Source organism: Petaurus breviceps, unplaced genomic scaffold (assembly GCF_028583685.1).
Source record: "Petaurus breviceps papuanus isolate PSGF00001 unplaced genomic scaffold, PetGlider_PUasm1.0 90865, whole genome shotgun sequence".
In the NCBI taxonomy this organism is placed as follows: domain Eukaryota; kingdom Metazoa; phylum Chordata; class Mammalia; order Diprotodontia; family Petauridae; genus Petaurus; species Petaurus breviceps.
Window position 1 is genome coordinate 131,259 of NW_027187367.1, and position 23,084 is coordinate 154,342.

At 38.1% G+C, this 23,084-nt stretch overlaps 1 protein-coding gene across 2 annotated transcripts in view; it reads right to left on the minus strand.

Moving 5' to 3' along the window:
- Positions 1-6,524: 6,524 nt before the first annotated feature.
- Positions 6,525-23,084, minus strand: part of USP43 (ubiquitin specific peptidase 43) — a 117,019-nt gene continuing 100,459 nt past the window's right edge. The window contains exons 10-15 of one of the 2 annotated variants that reach the window (XM_069073084.1): positions 22,355-22,432; positions 21,663-21,789; positions 20,660-20,993; positions 13,893-14,051; positions 10,588-10,752; positions 6,525-8,146 (exon numbers count right to left, since the gene is read on the minus strand). In XM_069073084.1, the coding sequence (XP_068929185.1) occupies positions 7,053-8,146; positions 10,588-10,752; positions 13,893-14,051; positions 20,660-20,993; positions 21,663-21,789; positions 22,355-22,432 (1,957 nt within the window). In that variant the 3' untranslated portion in view covers positions 6,525-7,052. Of the gene's footprint in view, positions 8,147-10,587; positions 10,753-13,892; positions 14,052-20,644; positions 20,994-21,662; positions 21,790-22,354; positions 22,433-23,084 lie in introns of both variants that reach the window. The other variant, XM_069073082.1, reaches the window with a different exon arrangement.

The window sequence follows — 23,084 nt, forward strand, 5'->3', positions numbered from 1 at the left end:
GCTTTTTTCAGTAAAAAAAATTTTTTTTTAAAAGAATAGTACCTTTGAAGTACTCTGTTAGATACAGTAGAGCAGGTGCCAGGGGATAATTAGGGAAAGGGATGGGTGAGGCACAAGGAAAGGTTTGTCATTGGTGGGAAGAACGTCTTCTTCATCCTTTCAGCCTGGAACATAGGAGGAGAATGATGGGGGTGGATGCCAAAGTGACAAAGTATGAAATTGAGGAAAGGAATCTCCCTAAGGATGGACTTAATTTTTTTTACCAAGTTATAAGCCAAGGTCCTCTGCTAAGATGGAGGAGGAGGAGAGTGGTGGTTTAAATGCCTTGAAGCAATTGTTTGGAAAACCTGATATCAGGAATGCAATATAGAATGGATCTAGATAAAATGAAAGGATTGGGAGGCAACAGTCAGAGTCCAGTTGAGACTAGACTACATAAAATTATCATGGCCCCAGTAAGGTTATGTCACTTTCTCTAGGGGGATTCAGTAGCTTATGAGCAAAGCAGAGGAAGATAGAGGAATACTCCAGGTTTGGGTCTAGAAAAGGATAAATGGCAACAGCTATTTATGTACTTTTGTTCTGTGCCTCTTTCTTCTACCTTTCACTCTGTTTTTCTTTCTCTCCGTAGTTGTAATCAATGTGCATACAATTCTGATTCTGCTAATATCTCTTGTAGGGCTTTCATGTTCTTTTGAATTCTTCATCCTATTTTTTTACTGCAATCTACTAGGATAAGGAACATTTTCATAGTGTATAGAGACCTGGCCTTGAATCCAAGAAGATTAAATTGGCCAGCATCACGGAGATGAAAGATCATTATTGGTTGCATCAAAGAAAGTGGTCATAGCCCCCATATGTTTTGAGGACCATCTTTCATTACCCCTAAGGAATGCTTTTGTAAATTTATGATATGAGCTACTCCTTGAGGTCCCCGATAATTACTGGCAACTGGGGAATTAGGTAAGTTGGAACAAGATCAGTTTGTCCCAGCCAGGTTGTTCTAGCTTCTCAGGAATACTCCCATAAACCTTGCAGGGAATACTGAGACAATATTTTATGGGAATATCGAGAACAACTTTTTAAAACCAAGTTATTGTATCCTTGGTATCTAACATCAGAGAGGGGGAGGGTTGGACTTTAGCACACTTAAACTTTGTCTCACCCAAACCCTCTGAGAAGGGGCTTCACATTTAACAGATTGTTACAGTATAAAATCAAATATAAAACGCAGGATCAGAAAATAATTTCCACAGCCCACAGCTGTTCTCCAGGGTCTGAACAGACACACTGAAGAGAATGAATGACAGGTCAGCCCTACAGAAACAATGAAATGGAATAATGGATCAGCAGTTTCTCTTTAGAAAAAGTCCCAAAAGTCAACAGAAAAGGACCAAGTTGCATTATCTGTAAGCCATATCATCTGAGCTCCTACTCAGTTTCATCCCTTGTTTCAAACTTGTACTCAGACTATCATTGTAGAAAATGTGTGTATGCATATTATATACATACACACCCATACATATATGGCATTCTAGTGAGTGTTAAGCTTATCTTGGCTTATAGTTCTGATGAATAGTTTGAACATCTTTAAATATTATTAATAGTGTTTTCTCTCTAAGTTAGCTGTTTGTGTCCTCTGACCATTGAGGAGTGTTTATTATGTCTAATAATGCTTAATTATCTCATAGAAGTACTACAAATATTTCCCCCCAGTGTTTCATTTCTTAATATTCTAAAAGATACTTTTTTATTGTGCAAAACCACAGAATGTCAACCTGAAAAGATCATCTAGTCTAATTCTTTTGTTTTGTAGATGAGGACACCCAGCCCAAGGGGCTTTTGTGGTCTGCCCAAGGTTACAGAGATTAGCAGCACAACTGGGAAAGCCAAGGGTCCTGATTCTCAGTCCCACAGATGCATTTACCACAATATTCCACTTCTAAACTTAAGAATTTGCCCATTCCCCTAATATGCCCAATAGCAAAAATTTTGCTTCAGTAACCCAATTTTCTACTCCCAAATACCACAAAACTCAATTTGTTGAAACTGATGAGGCTTTACTGTACTTGACCAGATGGGTAGTAGGTAGTCAGCATATTCCAGATTCTATAGATAAAAATCTCTGGAAATCAGTGCAGAGTCAGATGAATGTCACACTATATTGAGGGATCCTATATTGAGGATTTTGGGGGTGGGGGTGAAAAGCAGAATCTAAGTTCAAACCCAAATACATGAAAATTAAGAATTTAGGCAAAATAATTTTTTAGGATCAGTTCCATAGTAATAGAGCTGACAATGACTACAGCACTGTTACAGGGGACATAGTTGTAGACTTTCTAGTATAGAAGAGGAAGTAAGTTCATTTGTTCCCCAATCTCTCTTATATTTTCAATCTCTCCAGGTATAGTAGAGACTCTCACTAGAGATTGGAGAGAAAATATCATTACTTTGTGTCCAGGGCTAGAAGCCTAGCCAGCCTCCTCAAGGGCAATCTGAAATAGCCACTAGGAAGAAAGATGGGGACAGGCATGAGGCCACAGGACTAGGAGTGTTATATTAACAACCTGTAAACAAATGTTGGGGTTGACCATGTGGTACTTAATCAGCTAGAATGAAGAGCGGCTTGTAGATGGATAACCACTTGTCACGGTTGTTGTAGAGAGTAGATTTCTGTTTAAGGGAAGGATTAGACTAGATGACCTCTGAGGACCCTTCAAACTCAGAATCCATGATTTTATGAAATTCCAGCCCACCTCCTCCCCTGCCCAGTTTTACTATTCTTTAGAATTGAGATCCTAATTTGTGGAATCTAAGAAAAGAGGTCTAAAGGGGAATCAGTTCAAATAGAGCTTCCCCAGACTGGAGTCCAAGGGAAGAAGCTGCCCACAAATAACGGATTCTAGATCCTAGAGGCACAATAGATCTAGGTGTCTCCTACTGATGGAGCTTTCAGAAGTTGCTTCCATTTGTCCTTTGGTTCCAGTTCCCCTCCAGGATAGGACATATGCAAATAAGCACTAAGTAAAGTAGATTATGATAAGGGCAAAGAAGAGGTTTTGGAAGGCTCTTGTCCAGGTAAGTATAAAGGAAAAACTAAGGAGTAGCATTGGGGATTGGGAGGAGATAGAGATGGTCCAAATACACCTTTTGAGCTATTTTCTTGGGGGAGGGGCTGCAGTCTTTCATAGCATTTGTATAAGTTCATAGATAGTTGTAGTTCATGTACACAAATACAAAATCACTTGAGGGAGAGAATACTGGTACAATACTTCCCACTTTACTTACTCATACCTTACAGAACCCCCCTTCCTCTCCCTATATATACATTTATATAATTGTCCTTCCCTCCATGACTCATTATTTCTATATAATAGGCCCCCTTTTAGTTCTATTATCTATTTGACAAAACACCAGATCTGTACAGCTCTCCCTGCTAGCCCTGGCTTGAGTCATAGCAAGGTGGTGCATTTATCCCCTTTTCAGCAATGGCGGTCATTACTTCATTCTTTTTTTTTTTCAATATTTCTCTTTTAATTGAATGTGCTTCTTTTTATGTTACTTACTCCATCTCCTGTTATACTCATGTGTTTATTTGCCTTACCCTTTTATAGATTTTAAGCTCTTCAAAGGTAGCTGCATATCTCACTTAATTTCAGTTCCCAAGTGTTTGGAACAGAAATGTTCCATACTCAATGGTTTTTGTTTTTTTTTTTTGAGGGGGGAAGGCAGGGCAATTGAGGTTAAATGACTTGCCCAAGGTTATACGGCTAGTAAGTGTTAAGTGTCTGAGGCTGGATTTGAACTCAGGTCCTCCTGACTCTGGGGCCAGTGCTCTATTCACTGCACCACCTACCTGCCCCTCAATTTTTTTTTTTTTATGAATTAAATGTGAATTATGATGGACAAATTGTTAGAATTCTCTGGCTTGTTTCCTTCTATCTCTAAAAGAGGGTAAATAGCCACCCTGCCTATCACTATCACACAAAGTGATAATATAAAAGTACTTTGTTAAATGCTGTAGAAAGATAAAGTGGAAATTATGGGAGGGGAGGTTGTTGCCAGGAAACCAGACTAAGGCTCCCTAACTCCTTAAAATATCAATTGCATATAAAAGCAACTTTCTTCCCCCTCCTGTTTTTGTGTCCCTTTAGTAGATGCTGCTTCACTGGAGCTAGCTAGGTGGCCCAGAGGACAGAGGTTGGGGGTGAGTCAAGAAGACCTCAGTTCAAATCCTGACAGACATTTCACTAGCTTACCATGGGCAAGTTATTTAACTTTTCAGTTTCAGTTTCCTCATCTATAAAATAAAGGGGTTGACTTTGGTGGCCTTTAAGCTCCATTCCAGCTCTAACTCTATTATCCTACGATTGAGTCAATTTACCAAGCACTGGAGACAAACTCTCTATTGAGTACTTAATTTCCAACTTGGTAACAAAATTTGCATTGGGACAGTTTCTGCAAAAAATAAAATGCCTATTACAAAGCATATTCAAAGGATGCATCCAGAGATGGCTTTCCTAAGGTTAGGTCTTTAGGGAGGGTCCAAGACTCCACCTGTGGAAGCACAGTTAAGGTCAATGAATTAGTCTAACTCTCAGGAGAATAAGGCTGGTCCTGGTGTAAAGGCTGCAGGAAATAGGATAAACAAAAAAATCTGATACAAGGCAAAAAAAGCCCTTACATTCTCATACTTCAGAGAGTCAAATATAATTTCACAGCATTCTTTTTTTTTTTGTCTTTTGGAGGACAATTGGGGTTAACTTGCCCAGGATTACATGGCTAGTTTTTTGTGTGTGTGTGGGTGGGTGTTAAGTGTCTTAAGGCCGGAACCAAACTCCGGTCCTCCTGACTCTGGAGCCAGCGCTTTACTCACTGTGCCACCTAGCTGCCCCCACAGTATTCACTTTCAATTATGGCTGCAGTCACCATGTATATTGTTTTCCTGGCTCTATATCACTTGCAACAGAAATTGTAATGACCAACTTGAACTCAAAGAATAGATATGAGAAGACCCCTCCCTTCTCTGTGGGGATGGTGGACTATAAGTGTGGAGCACCGCGTGTCAGATTTAAAAAATCTGTCATAGTTTTGTGGTACCATTTTCCCCACTTTTTTTTTAATAAAGGATGGTTGCCTGGGGAAGAGAAGAGATAAACTGGGAAAACACAGGCAATATAAAGTGATATTTACATTTTTAAGTTTTGACCCCAAAGAATTGAGAAAATGTATCTTTTTCTTTCCTTTGTGAGGTATGGGGTGGGTACCATGGATGTGAATCATTTATATTTGTCACAGGTAGCTGATGTGTTAGCTGATTTTGCTGAACTCTTTCCCCGGCCTTTTTCATGTGTATTCTTTATTACAAGGAATGGCTCTCTGGCTAAGCAAGTGAAGAACAATATCATTGGCAATTAAAGTGACAGAAAAACAGAAGATATCAACAAACATTATTATGATGGTCTGAATGAATAAAACAAATGATCCTGCCTCTGAAGAACCGGGAAGGGGCCATTGTCAGCTTCTCTACTCTAGGAGCAGAGCTTCCTGTTGGGGTCCCTTAAGTTAGGTAATAGGAATCTATGATGTGTAATAGAAAGCAGTTTTCTTCTCTCAAACTATCAAGATTTACTTTCTGACAATACTTCATCTCTCTCTTCTTCACCCCTCACCTGCTATGTAAAGACAGGGTGCTAGAGGATATGTCTAAGGGCTGGTGCAAAGGTTAGAATCTGCATTACAATTTGTGAATTCTGTATCTACTAGCACCCTTCATTTAGGGAATGAGGAGCTGATGGCCAAAGTTATTAGTACACGCTGTTAAAAGTTGCCTTGCTACACTTCACTTTGAGGCTAGGCTTCTTCCCAGGCTCGCGCAAAGCCTGACCTATAGGTGCATAATACATTTCTGCTGCTTGCTCGCTTCTCTATCTTTCCAATAAAATCTGATCAAAATCAGGCAATCTCTCCTAATGAAAGAAGATACTGCTTTGTTTCCTTGCACTGAAAAATATTCTCAAAGGTATGCTATAGTCATATTGTATGCATAGGGAGAGGATTCTCCGCTGCACAGCATGAGCACAGTGACCTCACTGATGAATGCTGTTTTAAATTTCTTATTTGCCATCAAGACTTTTGCATTAACTTCCTAGGTTCCCTGTATACTCAGTTGCTCTTAGTTTGGGTTGAAAAGCCATCTTAGAAGGTGTGGAAACTTGCTGGATTAGAGCTTATGTTTCATCCAAGAAAGTTCTCAGGGTTCTCTGAAATATGGGCTCTTCTGAAATACAGGTTCCTCCAACATAACACTATGCTTATGACTTGATGTGGCCCTGACAATCTTTAGAAGAGCAGAAAGTATTTGGTACCTTGCTTTTTAGGTAAAAGCACTGTCAAATCCCAAAAGGAATTCATACAGATGCCTGCCAGATGTACACAATGATCCATGTACACAGCTTAGGACAAAACGGGGTTGATATCTACCAGCAGCAAATAATGGGATCTTCTCACATTTCACTGAGATGTTTTTTAATAATACCATACATAGATTTTATTCATTGTTAAAGTGAAAATGTAAAACTTTTCCTAGTACCAAAATAGCTTTAAAAAGTAGATTCAAATGATTTAATAAAAATGTTTATATATTAAAAACTCTTCTTTCATTATCACTTCTCTCCAACCCCTCCCAGACTTTTATTTCATTCAGTGTTTGCCTTGTATCCTCGTAAAGCACTAAAAAGAGCAAGAAATGTTTCTCCATATGTCTACTTGTTTAAAAGATTTACAAAAAGGGGAAGAAAACTGAGAATAGCACCCTTAAAATTATTCCTTAGCACTAATACTCAGGATTTCTGTAGAGTTACTGGAATAAGAGAAAACAAGTCAGTGCTTAGACTATATACTATATGCTGGTCTACATAGTCCCCTAGAGGTCTGAGGAAATGAAGGCACCATTCTGAATGCGGGAAGTCAAATTCTGGAAGCCCAAAGAGGTTGAGAAATGTTCTCTCCCCTAACTGGTTCATACTCTGTAAGTAACACTATAATGCTTGTCACAAGCTTGACTCGGGTACCTTTTTTTTCTGGCCTAAGGCAATAGTGTGGTATTTCCCTCTTTGAAACGTGCCATTGGAAGCCTGTCCTTCAGGAATACACCTGCGTGATGGGTGGGAGACACTAGCTCTCTGGAGCCAACTGGTTTGTCTGGAGAGTCTGAAGGAGCTATGGACTTGACTAACATTTTTTTCTAAGAGGTTCACGTCATCCTTTGTCAGGTTTCCTCTAAGCCTGCTGGGTAACCTGTTATTACCCTGTTCTTTATCTGTATTGCTCCGTTTGATATTCAATGGGGAGATGAGGGAAGAACTGATGGAAATCTCTGAACTGTTATCTTTCTCTTTGGGCTCTTTATTCAAAACAATGGATCTGAGAAGGGCAAACTTCCTTTGCTCAAGCTGTTCTGGCTCAGGACTTTTTTCCTGTGTTTTAGCCCCAAATCCGGCTGAGACTCTTTGGCTATTGTCTCTATTTGTTCCAGAGAAATTTATGACATTCAGAAAATCCTTGGGACGTGGTAAAAGGATACTCATATGGCTGTTCCCATTGCAGTCTGGTTTGTTTACACTGCTCTTAGTCTGAGCTAGCCCTTCAGTCCCAGCTGATTTTGCCATAGTCAGAGGAACATCAAGTTTTGGGGGAAGCCTCATCTCTTGACTCAGGTTTTCTTTTGGTTTCTTGTTTCTTTGAGTATCAATATTGCCAATAGTCACACACTGTTTTTTATGATTACTATTAGGGCTTGTCCTAAGAGTCTGTACCTTCCCATCTGCCCTCTTGCTCTCCCCTTCATCATTTGTGGGAGCTGCTGAATTGGACTGTGTTGATGCTGATACTTCTGCCTCCTTAGAAGCATCACTCATCGTCACTGGAATGATGGACTGATTGGTACACTTGGGTCTTCGCCCAGATTCTAAATATTCTACCAACTCAACAGAGTGATGTTTTCTTCTGTCTTTGGCTCCCAAAGACCACCTAAGGGGTATGGTCTTCAAAGTCCCCAGCTGGATTTTTTTAGAAGTGGCAGGCTTCTTCATGCTGGCGCTTCTGCCTTGAATGCCCCTCACAAAAGGCTTTGACTCAGATTTTCCTGAAAAGAGAGTGATAGGATTATTAGTGCCCAAACCACATTCCTGAGCCATTAAGAGTAATCATTTAGTCATCTATTTCCTTTCAACTTTCCTCAGTATTTAGTACAATGCTCTGCTGTCAGTATATTATTGTTGATTGGCAACAACTAGAATGGAATGCATTCACTGAAATTCTTTAGTATTTCAACAAGTCACAAGACAGGCCAGTACCAAGGAACTTTCTGACATTATCTGGCATCTGCCAGCCCTGATTTAGTTTATCTTTACCAAAGGAATTTACCTCCTACTTTTATTATCTCTAAACTGTTTACTTTAGCTTGAATTTTCACTAACACTGTGGAAGGTCTTGAGTCACTTAGCCTCTGTTTGCCTCAGTTTCTTCGTCTGTGAAATGGGGATGATAATAATAGCACCTACCCTCCCAGGGATGTGGCAAGAATATGATGATTATAATTGTAAAGTGTTTAGCACAGTGCCTGGCACACAGTAAATACTATATAAATGTTAGCTATTATAATAATTATTATTATTGTTGTATGCTCAACAAAAGAGGCACAGTTAAATAAATCGTGATCCATTAATGTAATGTAATACTATAAAGTAATTAAAATGAATGGGTAAGGTGAATATAAAAAAAAATTTAGAAATATACCAAAATGCAAAGAATGAAAAAGTAGAATCAGAAGAACAGAATTAATGATAAAAAAGGAAAAATGAATGAGTATAAATGAACAAAAATCCTGATGGAGAGGTAAGGGTGGGGGGGGGGGCTAAAATGTTATCCCATTTTAGGCATTTGAAATAAAGTGTAAGTAGACTGAAGTGTAAATATTTCATATTTAAGTTCTAATATTGATCAGTTTTCAGACAATGTGAACAATACACTATGAAGACTCAGAGATGGGAAGGCAAGAGAGGAGGTTGCTGGGAGGAAAAAACAAAAAAAGAGCATAATGTTGAGCCCACTCACCTAACAAATGTTTTAAACCAAAAAACTGACATGAGTGTTGCATCTAACATTCAATATTTAGTACACAAATTCTTATCAGTCTGTGATGTGTAAATTTCTGAGTAATACACCCTTAACAACATGCTTCATTCCCTTGTGGGGTTGTTTTTTTTGCTTTTTGGAGGGGGGAAGGTAGGGCAATTGGGGTTAAGTGACTTGCCCAAAGCCGTACAGCTAGTAAGTGTTAAGTGTCTGATGCTAGATTTGAACTCAGGTCCTCCTGACTCCAGGGTGGGTGCTCTATTCACTGAGCCACCTAGCCACCCCATTTCTACAATTGCTATCACTGTATTTATTGGAGACATAAAAGATTTAAAAAGAGCAAGATATTAATATGCAAATGTTTCCAGAGAAACATCAGGCTGAACATGCAACTGGAAAATTCCCTTATGATTGTTTAAGCTCCAATCTTGTCAGCAGGTCTAATAATAAAGTATATTAGAAATTTATTATAAAAACATTTTGTTCTAAAAAAATTTTGTTAACTGAAGCTTAGAAAACAGAAGTAGCTTTGCCCAGAGTTACATACAAAATCAGTGGCAGCCACTTTTAATGCAGTAGTGGCTTGTATCTGCAAAGTACTTTAACCTTCACAGATTTCTTTGATATTTATTATTCCACATGTAGTATAATAGCTTGGTGGGCCTCATCTGATGAAGACTTGTCTAAGTGTTCAACAAATAACGTTGTTTATTGCCAAGAAATAAATTACAATATCTCTTGAAGATGAACTGATTCAAAGCCTGAAACCGCATACAAACCCCAGCAGGGTGTTTCAATCTAAGTTATAAGAATCTGAGTGAATTAGCAAGGAATATTTTAAATAAAATATGTATAGGATTAGAGGTGGAATAAGATTCTAATAGTTAAAGAATTGATGATAAAAGAACATTTTTATAAAAGTTTTCTTTTTTTTTAACTTGTTCTAGTCTTTTTAAAATGTTGTTTAGGTTCAGATGCATTACTAGATGCTTTGTGATAAATACCATGAAGAGGAAAATAAAGTTCAACTTGAACAGAGATCCTATTCTGAATCTTAGAAAATCACTGTAACAAGCCTTAGAATCAAGGTTTTTTAATTACAGATTTTAGAACTATTTTTCTTTGAGGAAGGAAGTGAAACATTTATATAGCACCTTTGATTTGTCAGGAAATGTACTACGCACTTTACAAATATTTCTCATGTAATCCTCACAACAACCTTGTGAGGAAGGTGCTATATTATCTCCATTTTACAGCTGAGGACTTGAAGCCCAGCACTCTATACACAGTGCCACTTAGCTGATTTATGGAAGAAAAAAAACTTCTTTTAAAAGACTAATTTTCCAAACCTAAAATTAGGAAGTAATAGCAACATCATAAGCATTAGAAAAATCTTTTAGACACACAGAGATAATGTCAGTGATTTTAACAAAAACAATTAAAACAAACCTCTCTCCTGTCTGGTAGGGGCTTCTGAGAAGACAGGAGAACCAGGCATTTTAGAAAGGGAGTCAAAATTTGCAGAACTCCAAGATGTGAGGCTTTTCCTCTGGCTGCTATTGTTACTCCTAAGTCTTATAAGCCAGTGATCAGACAGGGAGGAGCTCATGGAACCTATAAAGAAAACATAGACATGGCAGGTAGAACCTCAGCACCTTGAGCAAGAGCCTATGAAATCTGGGAGGGGCATCAAGGCAAAAAATAAAATACCAGGAGGAAGGAATAAAATGAACCATCATTTTTCTTGAAAACATCCTTTATTTGGTCTTGGGAGTCAATCGGGCATGTATTCAAGTCTTGTCTCATACACTGTGCTCATGTTACAATGGGCAAATTACTCCTTTTAAAAAACAATTATCATGAATTTCAAATTCTCTCCCTCCTTCCAGGCTCTACCCAACTCATTGAGAAGGCAAGCAATACAATACCCAGTATATATGTGAAGTCAGGTAAAACATATTTCAATATTCGCCATGTTGCAAGAAAAAAGAGAAAGAAGCAGTAGCAAGAAACACTTAACCTTCCAGGGCTCCAGAAACCCCCCTAAGACTACAAATTACATATGAGTAGCCAATCTGCTTCAGTGGAAAGAGTTTTCATACCAGGAGTCTTATACACTAATGAAATGATTGATTCAGATCTGTCTTTCCATTCCCTCACCCCCTTAAAAAATGCTCCACTGTATGAATATCTAATACCTAGGTTCTGCAATATAAAGTTGACAATATTTTGATTAATACTTTCAGAATAAAAGTATATTCTTAAATTCATCTTCATATGCTAATGAGTAGCACAAAGTTTTACTTACACCTGCCAGTGCTCAGTCTTTTAGTCATGTCAGACTCTTTGTGACCCTATGGACCATAATATACCAATGCTATCCATAAGGTTTTCTTGGCAAAGATACTGAAGTAATTTTCCAGGTCCTTTTCCAGTGGATTAAGTCAAACAGAGGTTAAGTGACTTACCCAAGGTCACATAGCTAGCAAATGGGTGAAGCCAAATTTGAAATTGAGTCTATCCACTGAACCATCATCTAGCTGCTTCCATTTATCACCAATTCAGGACTGTTAAACGCTTAATTTTCAAAAATTCATAGGAATTAAAAAATCTCAGACACTACTTAATCCAACTTGTTCCTAAATATAAATCCCCTCTACAACTTATCCAACAAATGGTCACATAGCATTTGCATGAAGACCCATAGTAAGGAGCAGTCCATCAGCTTTCAAGGCAGTTTCACTGGATTGCTTGTGAAGTGCTCTAATTAATATGAAGTTTTTCCTTTCATCAAATCCAAATTTTCTTATTTATAACTTCCACCCACTATTACTAGTTTCTCCCCCTTTTCCCATCCCAATCTACTCTTACCCCAGAGCCTCTTTCTAGACAGCCCTCCAGATACTTCAAAGCTATCATGTCCTTCTAAACTCTTCCCTAGGACAAACACCACCAATGCCTTCAGCCAATCTTCTTGAAGCCCTTCATCCTCTTGGTCACAAGCTTATTATTCAGATTTTTTAAGATCAACAGTTGTCTAGCCCACATCATACCTATCTTGCATTTGCATAGTTTTTAACCCAAGGAGAAGAATTTAGATTTGTCTTTATTGAATTTCTTCTTATTACACTCAACCCAGTGTGCCTGCTTATCAAAGTCTTGAGATACTCTGTCTGAGATCCAACATGTTTTTTCCTAGCTTTTTGTCATTGTATTTCTCCTAGCTTTTTGTCATTTCAACAAAATCCATGGGGCAATTCACCAGACATCCATTTAAATAAGCATTAATGACTACTCTTCAGGTCTGCCCTTTCAGCCAGTTCTGAATCCCCCTAAACTTTACTAGTAACTGGCTCACATGTCTCCATCTTGTTCACAAGAAGAGCAAATGTGATAGTATCAAATACTTTGCTAAAAAGGTGAAGTATAGGTACAAAATTTCCCTGATCAGGCAATTGAGCAGGCCTGTCTAAAAAAGGAAATGAGTTTAATTTGCTGAGACCTGTTCTTGATGACATCATACCGGCAGTTTGTAATTATCAATTCTGTTTTTAGATATTCAGAAAATCATTAGTGTCATGGACCTGGAGCTAGAAGGTACAGAAGAAGCCATCTAATCCAACTCTCTCATCTTACGAATGAGGAGATTGAGACCCAGACTCGTGTTAAGTGACTTTCCCAAAGTCACACAGGCAGTAAGTGACAGAACCAGGGTCCAGACCAGGCCCTCCGACTCCCACGATGGCACTCCTTCCACTACGACATCTGGCATCACTAACCAGCTCTTTAGTTATATAGTCTGAAATTCAGGGCTTGGGCACAAAAATGGAAGATATGCGATCTAAAGAGTATGGAGACTATTTTCTCTTGAACTTCTTTAAAAACTGGTACATCTCTGAAGTCCTCTGGCATTGTTCGTATTCTCTATGGTCTTTCAAAGAGGACGGAGAGGAGCTCAGACAGTTCTTTTAGCACCTGGGACTATGGTGACATCAATTTCTCATTTGCCCCAGACTCTCAATTGATATAAGCATGAGCTACCACTAAATTTGGGGTCAAAATCCCAGCTCTTATCCTCTACCACATTTGGGATCTTGGGCAAATTGCTTCCCTTCTCTGGGCTTCAGTTATCTCAGCTATAAAATGAGGGGCCTGGACTAAGTGATCTCTAAGGTCCTTTTTAGGTGTAAATATTATGACTTTCTTTCTTTCAAAAACTTCAACCTTAACATGTTTTACTTTGTTTTCAGTCTCACTGTTTCTGCCTTCTGGTGGTGAATATTCCATTACACTGTACCCTGAAGTCCCTGTTCCAGGGTGGTATGTCAAGTGTGGCTGACATTTTTAAAACCCCAGCTCAACCTAAAGGGAAAAATCTAGTCTTAGGATACTGAGAGAATGGGTAGAGGATCCTATGGTTGACCTCTTTCTCCTGGGACATGCTCTTAGGCATTCCCTCAGCATTTATTCATGAAAAAGCCTAGGATAGAAGCCAAATTACCTACTGAAGCTTCTGGCTTTCAAGTAAGTTCAAAGAAGGCTGGCAACCAGTGTTGAAAGACAAAATGGCTTGGGTGGCATGTGGCTGCACCTTACCCTGCAAATGAGATTTAGAATCATCAAGCTACACTCTTCAAGATTCTTTCAGCATCTTTCTATGCTTCCTGCTTCAGATCTTTCCTCTGTACTTTAGGAAGAGAATAAGAATGAACTCTGAGGATCATTTTTTCTCATTCTAACAGAAGCTACAGTACCTCTCATTGAACTGCTGGCTGACCAGTCAGGAATGATGTTCCTTTTCTGATAAAACAGAATGTAGGCTCCTCGGGTGCTGACCTCATCTTCTAAAACAGGCTCCACTGTGCTGTCATCATAGCTATACCACTGGCCATCCAGAGAGTTTCTGCAGTAGGCTGCAAAGTACAAAATCCAAAGTCTCAATTACTGTTGCTTTTTGAGGCAGAAAGGACTTTTCCACCTCCATAAGACAAAGAGGAACTGTAATTTTTATGAGAAAATAAAATTAGTCTGTATCAGCCTTTAAATCTGAACTTAATGTGAGAAAAAAATGAACAAGTTCTTTCTTTTTTAGAAATCCATGGAAAACTTGGGATATTATGATCATTCTTATAGTAACCCACATTCGGGAAGCTTTTAGTCTTACTTTTTGGTAAGCTGCCCCGGAATCCTACTCTGAGGCCTCCTAATACAATGTACAGGGAATAGTGGGCTCTAAGGATATTATGCTAGACTCCCAGGCCATTTGACCAGTCAAATGGACCTTTAATCAAATGACCTTAACCTTCCCAAAAGGGAATTATGTGGCTAGAAGTAGAGCTATTACAGCTACATTCACAAATGGCACTTCCTCAATAAAGTAAAATCTTTGAATTAAACACTGCTAGTTCAGCATCCTTCCCCTATCAGCCTTCAAATAATAAACACAAATCACCTTGGGATTCCCCCCTGCCCCTGAGACTCTGACAGAATATACTCTTACCTTCTCCCATGGTACAAAAGGGGTAGATATTGATTCAGCTCAGTTAAGAAGGAAAGGAGAGCCAAGGGAAGAATTTGGTAGGCTTCTAGTGCAGGCCTAAAGGAAAGGGTACTGAAACTCAATTGAAGCCAGTTTTGTCATAAAGAGAGAGGACTCAGGGAAGGGACCTCGATCTGCTCACAGATCATATATTTCTGAATTACAGAAGAATGAGGTAGCTTTGAGGGCATACCTATTAGAAAAAGAGATGACCCCAAAATGCAAAGAAAGGCCAAAAATGATTTTAAGAGAAAAATCTCCAATAAAAATCCAAAGCACAGAGATAAATCAACAGAGAAAATTCTAATACCATGAAGACTAGTATATCCTTAAAGAATATACAAAGCTTTTTTAACAAATATTCTAATACAAAAGAAAGAAAACCAGTACCTGATGAAGCACAGAGGTGTTTCCTATTGCTATGGACTTCCTAAGAGAGTACAGGATAACAACAAAAGACTGCAGAATGGTTCAAAAGAGAAATGAAAAATGTAAAAGGAAAAATTAAAAATAAAGATAAGACAGTACTAGTTCTCAATGCAGAATTTAAAAATTCAATTAGCACATTCAAAAAGAAAATGGATACACAATGGAGACTCTCTAAAGGAGCTAAAGAAATTAGTAGATTTGGAACAAAAATAGAGGGGTGGCTAGGTGGCACAGTGAATAGAGCACCAACCCTGGAATCAGGAGGGCCTGAGTTCAATCTGGCCTCAGACACTTAACACAAAAAAATTAGCTGTGTGACCTTGGGCAAGTCACTTAGCCCCAATTGCCCTGCCTTTCCCCCTTCAAAAAGCAAAGAAAAAAGAAAAAAAAAGAAAGAAAATCAGGCAGAAGAGAAGTAAAAAACAATGATAAAAGAACATATGAATTTTTAGCCGTGTGACCTTGGGCAAGTCACTTAACCCCAATTGCCCTCCAAAAAGCAAAAAAAAAAAAAAAGCACATATGGATTTTAAACAAGTCAATGTGACTAACTTTGTTTTTATTTTTTTGCTTTTTGGAGGGGGGAAGGCAGGGCAATTGGGGCTAAGTGACTTGCCCAAGGTCACACGGCTAGTTTTTTTTGTGTTAAGTGTCTGAGGCCGGATTTGAACTCAGGTCCTCCTGACTCCAGGGCCAGCGCTCTATTCATTGTGCTCCTAGACACCCCCAATGTGAGTAACTTTGAAGATAAAATGTGCAAAGATAACTTAAGAGTCATAGGTTTCCCAGAACATAACAAATCAAAAAAATCTGAATACCACACAGCAGGAAATAATACAAGAAAACTACCTAGAACTCCTGAATACAATAAGAAAGCATCACTCAGAGATGAGGCCAGAAGAAGGTAAACTTCAGGAAGTTCTAGTCAACCAGTCAGTCAATATTCTTTTATGAAATACTATATGCTAGGCATTGTGCTAGTACTAGGGATACAGAGAAAGAAGAAAAAGGTCACTGTAGTCAAGGAACTCACATTCTAATGGATGAAAACAACAAGAAAGAAACTTGTAAAGCATCTGGAAGGTAATCTCAGAGAGGAAGACACTAACAGGTGAGGACACTGGGAAAGGTCTCCTACTAAAAGTGGAATTTGAGCCATCCTGAAGGAAGCCAGGGAAATTAAGAGGTGAAGGTGAAGAGGGAAAGCAATCCAGACATGAGGGATAACCAGTGCAAGGTTACATAGACAGGAAATGTAGTGTCATGTTCAAGGAATGCTGCAAATCATTAAAAATAAGACACGTGAAAATAAAAACAATTCTAAAATTCCACCTTACACCTACCATATTGGTAAGATGACAAATATGGCAAATAACAGCTGTTGGGGTAGGAGTGCTGTGGAACTATGGGTACACCTATATACTTTTGGTTGAGCTACAAAGTCTTCCAACAATTCTGGAAAGCAATTTGGAACTACACCCCAAATGTCACTAAATTGTATACTCTTTGACCCAGCAATACCCTCTCTAGGCCTTTACCTCAATAATGTCAAAGACAGAGGAAAGGACCCATATTGTACAAAGTACTCAAAGAGCTACTTTTTTTTTAGCAAAAAAAAAAAAAAAAGGAAACAGTTTGTATCCCCAGTATCTAGCACAGTGTCTGGCTCATAGTAGGTATTTAATAAATTCCTGTTTATCGATTTATTGAAACAAAATGGGTACCTTTTATTTGGGGGATGTTTGAACAAATTATGACATCTAAATGCAATAGAATAGCATTGTGGCATAAGCAAGAATGAAAGGGACAGATTCAAAGATACCTTGGGAAGACCCACATGAAGTGGACAAAGTAAAGTAAGCAGAAATATGGCAATGATTTAATAAAAGGAGTATAATAATGTTATAAAGGAAAACCCTGAAAGACTTAAGAATTCTGATCAATGTAATGACTAATAAATTATGCTTCTCATTTGGCAGAGAGATGATGGACAGAAGGCACAGAATGAAATAGATTTTCAGACAACCAAAGTATGAATTTATTTTGCTTGACTATATTTATTTGTCGTAAGAGATAGCTTTTATTTTGGGGGAGGAGGGAGGTGTGGAGAAGAAGAAAAGGAATTGTGAAGGAGGTAGTGAAAGAAATGCCAAAACCAAAAAAGTGTCAGTGAAACATTTTTTAAAATGCATGGAAGACAACAGAATGAAATTCGGACAAGCAGGGCAGTATTGGTACTACTGTATGAAATTTAAGATCCATATTTTGAAAAATCTACATGTAACAGTCACAGTTTTATATACAATCTTCTTTTCCATTCTTTTTTGTACATGTTGATGTTCATTTTTTGTTAATGTTCATCACATTCAGATTAAAAATAAAAGGAAAATTTTGGAAAAAAAAAGAATGCTTGTGAAGAGATCTCACTAAACAAAATCATTTTGATTTAAGGATGAAGCTAGAAAGATCTCAATAAAAGATGGAAAAAGTTCTACAAAGATTATAATAACAAACTCTTTTAACCATAAACAACACTTGGGCATCACATCACAAGTCCAGGTGAGTTTATAGAGACAGAAATGGAACAAAGAAGCTGGGAAAAGGAGTTGGATGAGATCAAGCATACATAAAGGAGATCTGTACTGGAAGTAACACAACTGTGGGGGTGTTGAGGGATTGACTGACAAGCTATCTAAAGGAAGAGGATGATAAAAAGGAATGGGAAAAATCTCAGATCCAATTAATAAAATCAGGCAACTGAAAGAATCATCAACTACTAATTGATGTGCCTACTTTCTTCTCTCTGAATACAATTTTTACAAGAGTAATTTGCAAATGTATCGAGGGCATTTCTGAATAGGTTATTAGTTGGCTTTCACAAGATTATATATATGTATATGTGTGTATGTATATGTATACATACATATATATACACACATATATATGTATGTACATATACATGTGTACATTCCCAACAGACCAAACCTTTACCAAATCCAGTTGGTGGTATAGAAAATATAAGATCTTATTGCGTTTATTGTTTGTTGACAATGAAAAAGACAATTAGTTTGTATATTTTCCCATGACAGACTGTAAGCTCCTTGAGGGCAGGGACCTTTTCATTTTGGTATCCTTAATACCTATGACAATGCCCATCACGTAGCACAAACTTAACACTTATTAACTGGCTGACAGAGTAAAATGCTATATTTACTAAGGCTATCAATAAGCTCTCCCTCAAACATCCAATAAAATTATGCATAATTCCATCAGATTTGAAAGAGATGACCTTGTTTGATGACTTTAAGAACATCAGGCAAAACATAAATAGGGAGACATATGTTTTCTAATGGTGTTCAAAATTCATGGAGGAGATACACAATAGAGTCCAAGTTGAAAATGGATTTCCTATGGATGGTAAGGTCTTCAATTTGGTTCTTTTTTTTCCTGCTTTTAGTTAACCTTATGCTGGATGCATCAAGTCCCAGAATATCATAGTGTTCTTGATGAGACCTATGACCACTCAAGAGTTTGGCTTAAGTATTCAAACAGGAAAGTTCAAGTGAGTGAAGAATGTCTATTCTCTAGATTGCCATGTGCAATAAGATGAAAAATTTATAGAGTTCATGCACCAGTAATTGCAACTTGGGCACCATGAATTGACAACTGGATCCAAAATTAAACAAGAGGAGGGCAGAAGCTGTATTACCTAGGCAAAATTGCCAAGACGCTTTTCCTTGAAATAAAGGTCATCTTTTAGTACCAGTACTCTAATAATGTTATTAAATAGGTGAGAGTCACAGAACACTATAGTAGCCATTGCATTAAAATCTGGTGTCACACAAGAGAACAAGGGAAAGGAGCATGGTGAATGTGGGCAAAGTGTAACACAAAACAAATAAGAAACCATGAAGAGGTAGAATAAAGAATATCATCAAAGAAACATACAATTGAAAAAGAAGATGGGCTGGCCATGGGGCTGGAGCAAGGGATAACCAATGGACCGCCTATGTGCTCCACTGGTATCCTCATAACTTCATGAGGGATCACAGAAAATCTTAAATACATTGCCCCTATTGGTATGGGGAGGCATGGATAAGAATCTCACAGTATGTGTAGGTATAAAGGAGGTGCAAGGAACATATATAGCAATGAGATCACAAATACATTTGAGTACTGAGTATCTGGATAGCTGTAGGAAAATTTTACGTTGATAATATGGATAATAATCTCACTCTCCTGAGAAGCCCAAAGTGCTTCAGAATTCATGCTTGTGGAAGAGTCAGTACATCAGGTAAAAGTGGAAATCATGGCAGTTTATAAACAACTTCTCAAATGTCTTCACTGAGTTTACTGCTACTCTTTGTAGCACTGAAGTCAATTTTAAGGGAGAGAAGTGATTGACAAACTGGCTGAATTTTCCTTTATTCAACCCTTTAACGTCTATGGAATTTTACTTTTATTTTCTTACTATTTTAAAAGTCACAGTTAAGACTCCAAGTTATTTAGTTATTTAGTGCCGGGCACTGTGCTAAGAACTTTGTAAGTATTATCTCATTTAATCCACACAAGAATTCTGGGAGGTAGGTTCTAGTATTATGTCTTTCTAAAACTGAGGCAAATAGCAGTGAAGTGACTTACTCAGAGTCGAATAGACTATAAGTGCCCGAGACTTTCTAACACCAGGATAAAACCCTCTATCCACTATGCTATCTAGCTGCCTCTCTGACTCAAAGATCTTTGCAAAGAAGAGATGAAATGGATCCTACATGTCAACAAGAAAAAAAATCTCAAAAGCAATTCTCATTAGGGAAAAATCAAGAATAGGGTAAAGTCAGTTCTCTTGAATCTTAAGTCATCCAACTACTATACGAGGGAGAAACTTGGCCTGAGGAAAGCTTGTTCTCAATCCTGTAATCCTGAGTTCCTCTATTCTATGGCACTGGGCAAGTTTCTTCTCTCTCTTCACTCAAGTTCCTACAGTGAAGACAGTTGTGCTCAGTTGAGGATGCCAGAATTTATGAAGTCATTTATATAAAGAAGATCAAATGAAATTAATATATGTAAAGGGCTTTAAAAATCTCAAAACATTATATAAATTCTAGCTATTATTATTAAGTACTATGAAGACTATGGAATACCTTTTTCTTCTATAGAACTAGATGCTCAGAATGGATGAACAAAAAACATTTATTAGGGGCTTACTATGGGCAAAGCACTGTGCTAAACACTGCAAATACAAACAGAAAAAAAGAGAGCAACCTGCTCTCAAGGAGCTGACGCTATAACTGAGGAGACGACACACAAAACAGGTTTCAACTGCAAGTCAGACAGGACGGTTCTTAGGGTGCAGTGCCAAAACAGATGGTAATACATCTTTTTAAATGTCATTTGCATTTATAAAATAATTTCTGTTCCTCATGTTAAATCATCATACAGTACCAGAGGCCGTGGAAGAACCAAATCTAAAGGCTCCTTGCTATGCAAATGAGCACTCAAGAAATACACAGTAAGAATTCAATATCAGGAATGGCTCACCTGTATAATGCCCACCTTGCATACTGCCATGGTGGTTACAGACTGCATATAAGTCATATAAGAAGTCAAGTGGGCAGCTATTAGGCAGGCAAGATGCCTGTTCCCAGGTTGGCCAAGAGTTCAGCAGGTGCTCCTGACCAAGATTCCTTTTGGCAACATGGGGAGCCATGTTGAGGCCAAAAAGGGGAAACTTCACCAGAGTGGAGAGTTTGTTTCTTTTCTCCCCAACTTGACAGAATCGTTTCAGGTGAATTATGAGAATGTCAGGCAACGTCCACAAGCTTAGTTTCACCATTCCTTGTTGGAGGATCTTGCAATGGGGACATTTCCATGCATCATCAGGAGCCAACTGGAAAAGGAAAATTGTTTTGCATGTATATTTAATTTTAATCTCAGTAATCATCAATGAAATATTCAAATAGCCAAAATTTTTAAGGGAGATCATATATAATAACATAAACCCTAAATTACTTACATTTTGAAGGGCATGTTAACTTTGTTTCATGTGCTGAAACTGCACTGGTGTCCATGAAATAGTAAGAAACCCCTTTAGCACTCTGGGCAGAGCCCCTATGGAGACTTAAGGGAAGAAATGGCTAAGAAGCACAATGGAGAAGGTATAGATGAGTTAATATCTATACCACTAGAGGGAGGACTCATATCACTGAGAACATCATTCTATTCAAGTACTTCAACAAAATAATTTTCTGAAAATACGATTTGCCTCTAAAATCCTATTTACCTGCTTCAGTTCTGCATATTCACCTGCGCCCACCAGTTTTATTTGTCATTACTTTTCTTCTTAAGAAAAATAAATTATTATAATATTGGGGTTCCTAATGGCAATATCAACTTGCATGCAGTCTATTCACTTCTGCATAGCCCAGTAGGTGGCAAACACTACACCCAAAAAAACACAATGAACTTTCCTATACCTGGTCTAGTAGTGTATTTCAGGAGAATCTTTCCCCTAATAAGCCCTCAAAGAAGGTCTAGATACGGGTTGTTTGGCAAGTACCTGTTCCTCCTTAGTATAGAGCTGAAAGCACTCATTTAAGGTACAGCTGGGCTGCTGATGGGCCTGCTGCTGGAGCTGAACACTTGGGGCATCCTGGACTACTTCCTCCTGAATATTTCCAAACAAGCTGTGGAGAGGGGCAGAGGGAGAGAGAGAGAGAGAGATCAAAGGTTACCCCGAGTTTAGGTCATAAGATTTTTCTTGAGGAACAGGTTTCTATAATCTCAATAACTTTTTGGTGATTAGTCCTTTTCAAAATCAAAACTGATACCCATTCTCACTAGGATTCTTTAAAAGTAAAAACTATTTGTTTGTTTATTTTTGGTCTGTACCTATGATTTCATTGATATAGGGAACTCCTATGTGTGAGACTCCCTTCACCAATGCAGAGAAGAAACAATTCTGCAAATTATTGTTCCTTGAAGGCACCAAGAAGTTAAGTGACTTGGACAGGTTTACACAAATAGTATATGACGTGGACCCACATCACCCTAAATCTAAAACTGTCTCTTTTTCTCCACACCATACTGAGTGGTATATAGAAATAGATTTATTTTTGTTACAGACACATCACTCAACACTTTTACTTAGAAGCTGAATTAAGCACAAGGTAAACGGAGTCTCTTGGTCAAGGTGCTATCTCTTCTCCTCCCTGGGATGATCTTCCTTGGAAATAAATTTTTTGAACTCACAGCTCTTTGGTGGTCCTATCCCATTCTATTGCCAGCTTGATATGTGGGGGACCTCCTGGCCTGCTGAGCTTCAAAGACCTAAGAAGAGAATAAAGGGTGGTGAAATCCATGACAGAACCACAGTCAAGTAATTTTTCACTCCTGTATCTCAGTTTATTTCAGCAGTTCACCCAACCTAGGACCATCCTTCAAACCAAGTACACAAGCCAAAAGTTACTTAAGACCCTCACTCCCTTAGGGATCCTAGTAGGTTAGGTGGTGGTTATTAATGTTATTATTAATAGCCAACATTTATATAGTACTTAAAGGTTTGCAAAACATTTTACAAACTTTAGTTCATTTTATTCTGACAAGAAACCTGGGAACTTGAACCCAGGTTTTCTGTGGCTGCAAGTTTAATACTCTTTTCATTATACCACAGCCTAAAATCTAAGAGCTTTGTAGATACAGTATATCAGGACATCTGGGTTCAAGCCCTAATTTCTCCAATTACTAGCTATATGACCTTAACCAAATTACCTAGTCTTTCTGAGTTTCTATGAATTACAAATAAGACAAAGTAAAAGCAATACTAGAAGTCCATGAAAACCCTCCTTTTTAGTTCAACTGAAGCTATTAAGAAATAACATTTCTTGGGTAGCTAGGTGGTACAGCAGGCCTGGAATCAGGAGGACCTGAGTTCAAATCCGGCCTCAAGACACTTAACATTTACTAGCCGTGTGACCTTGGG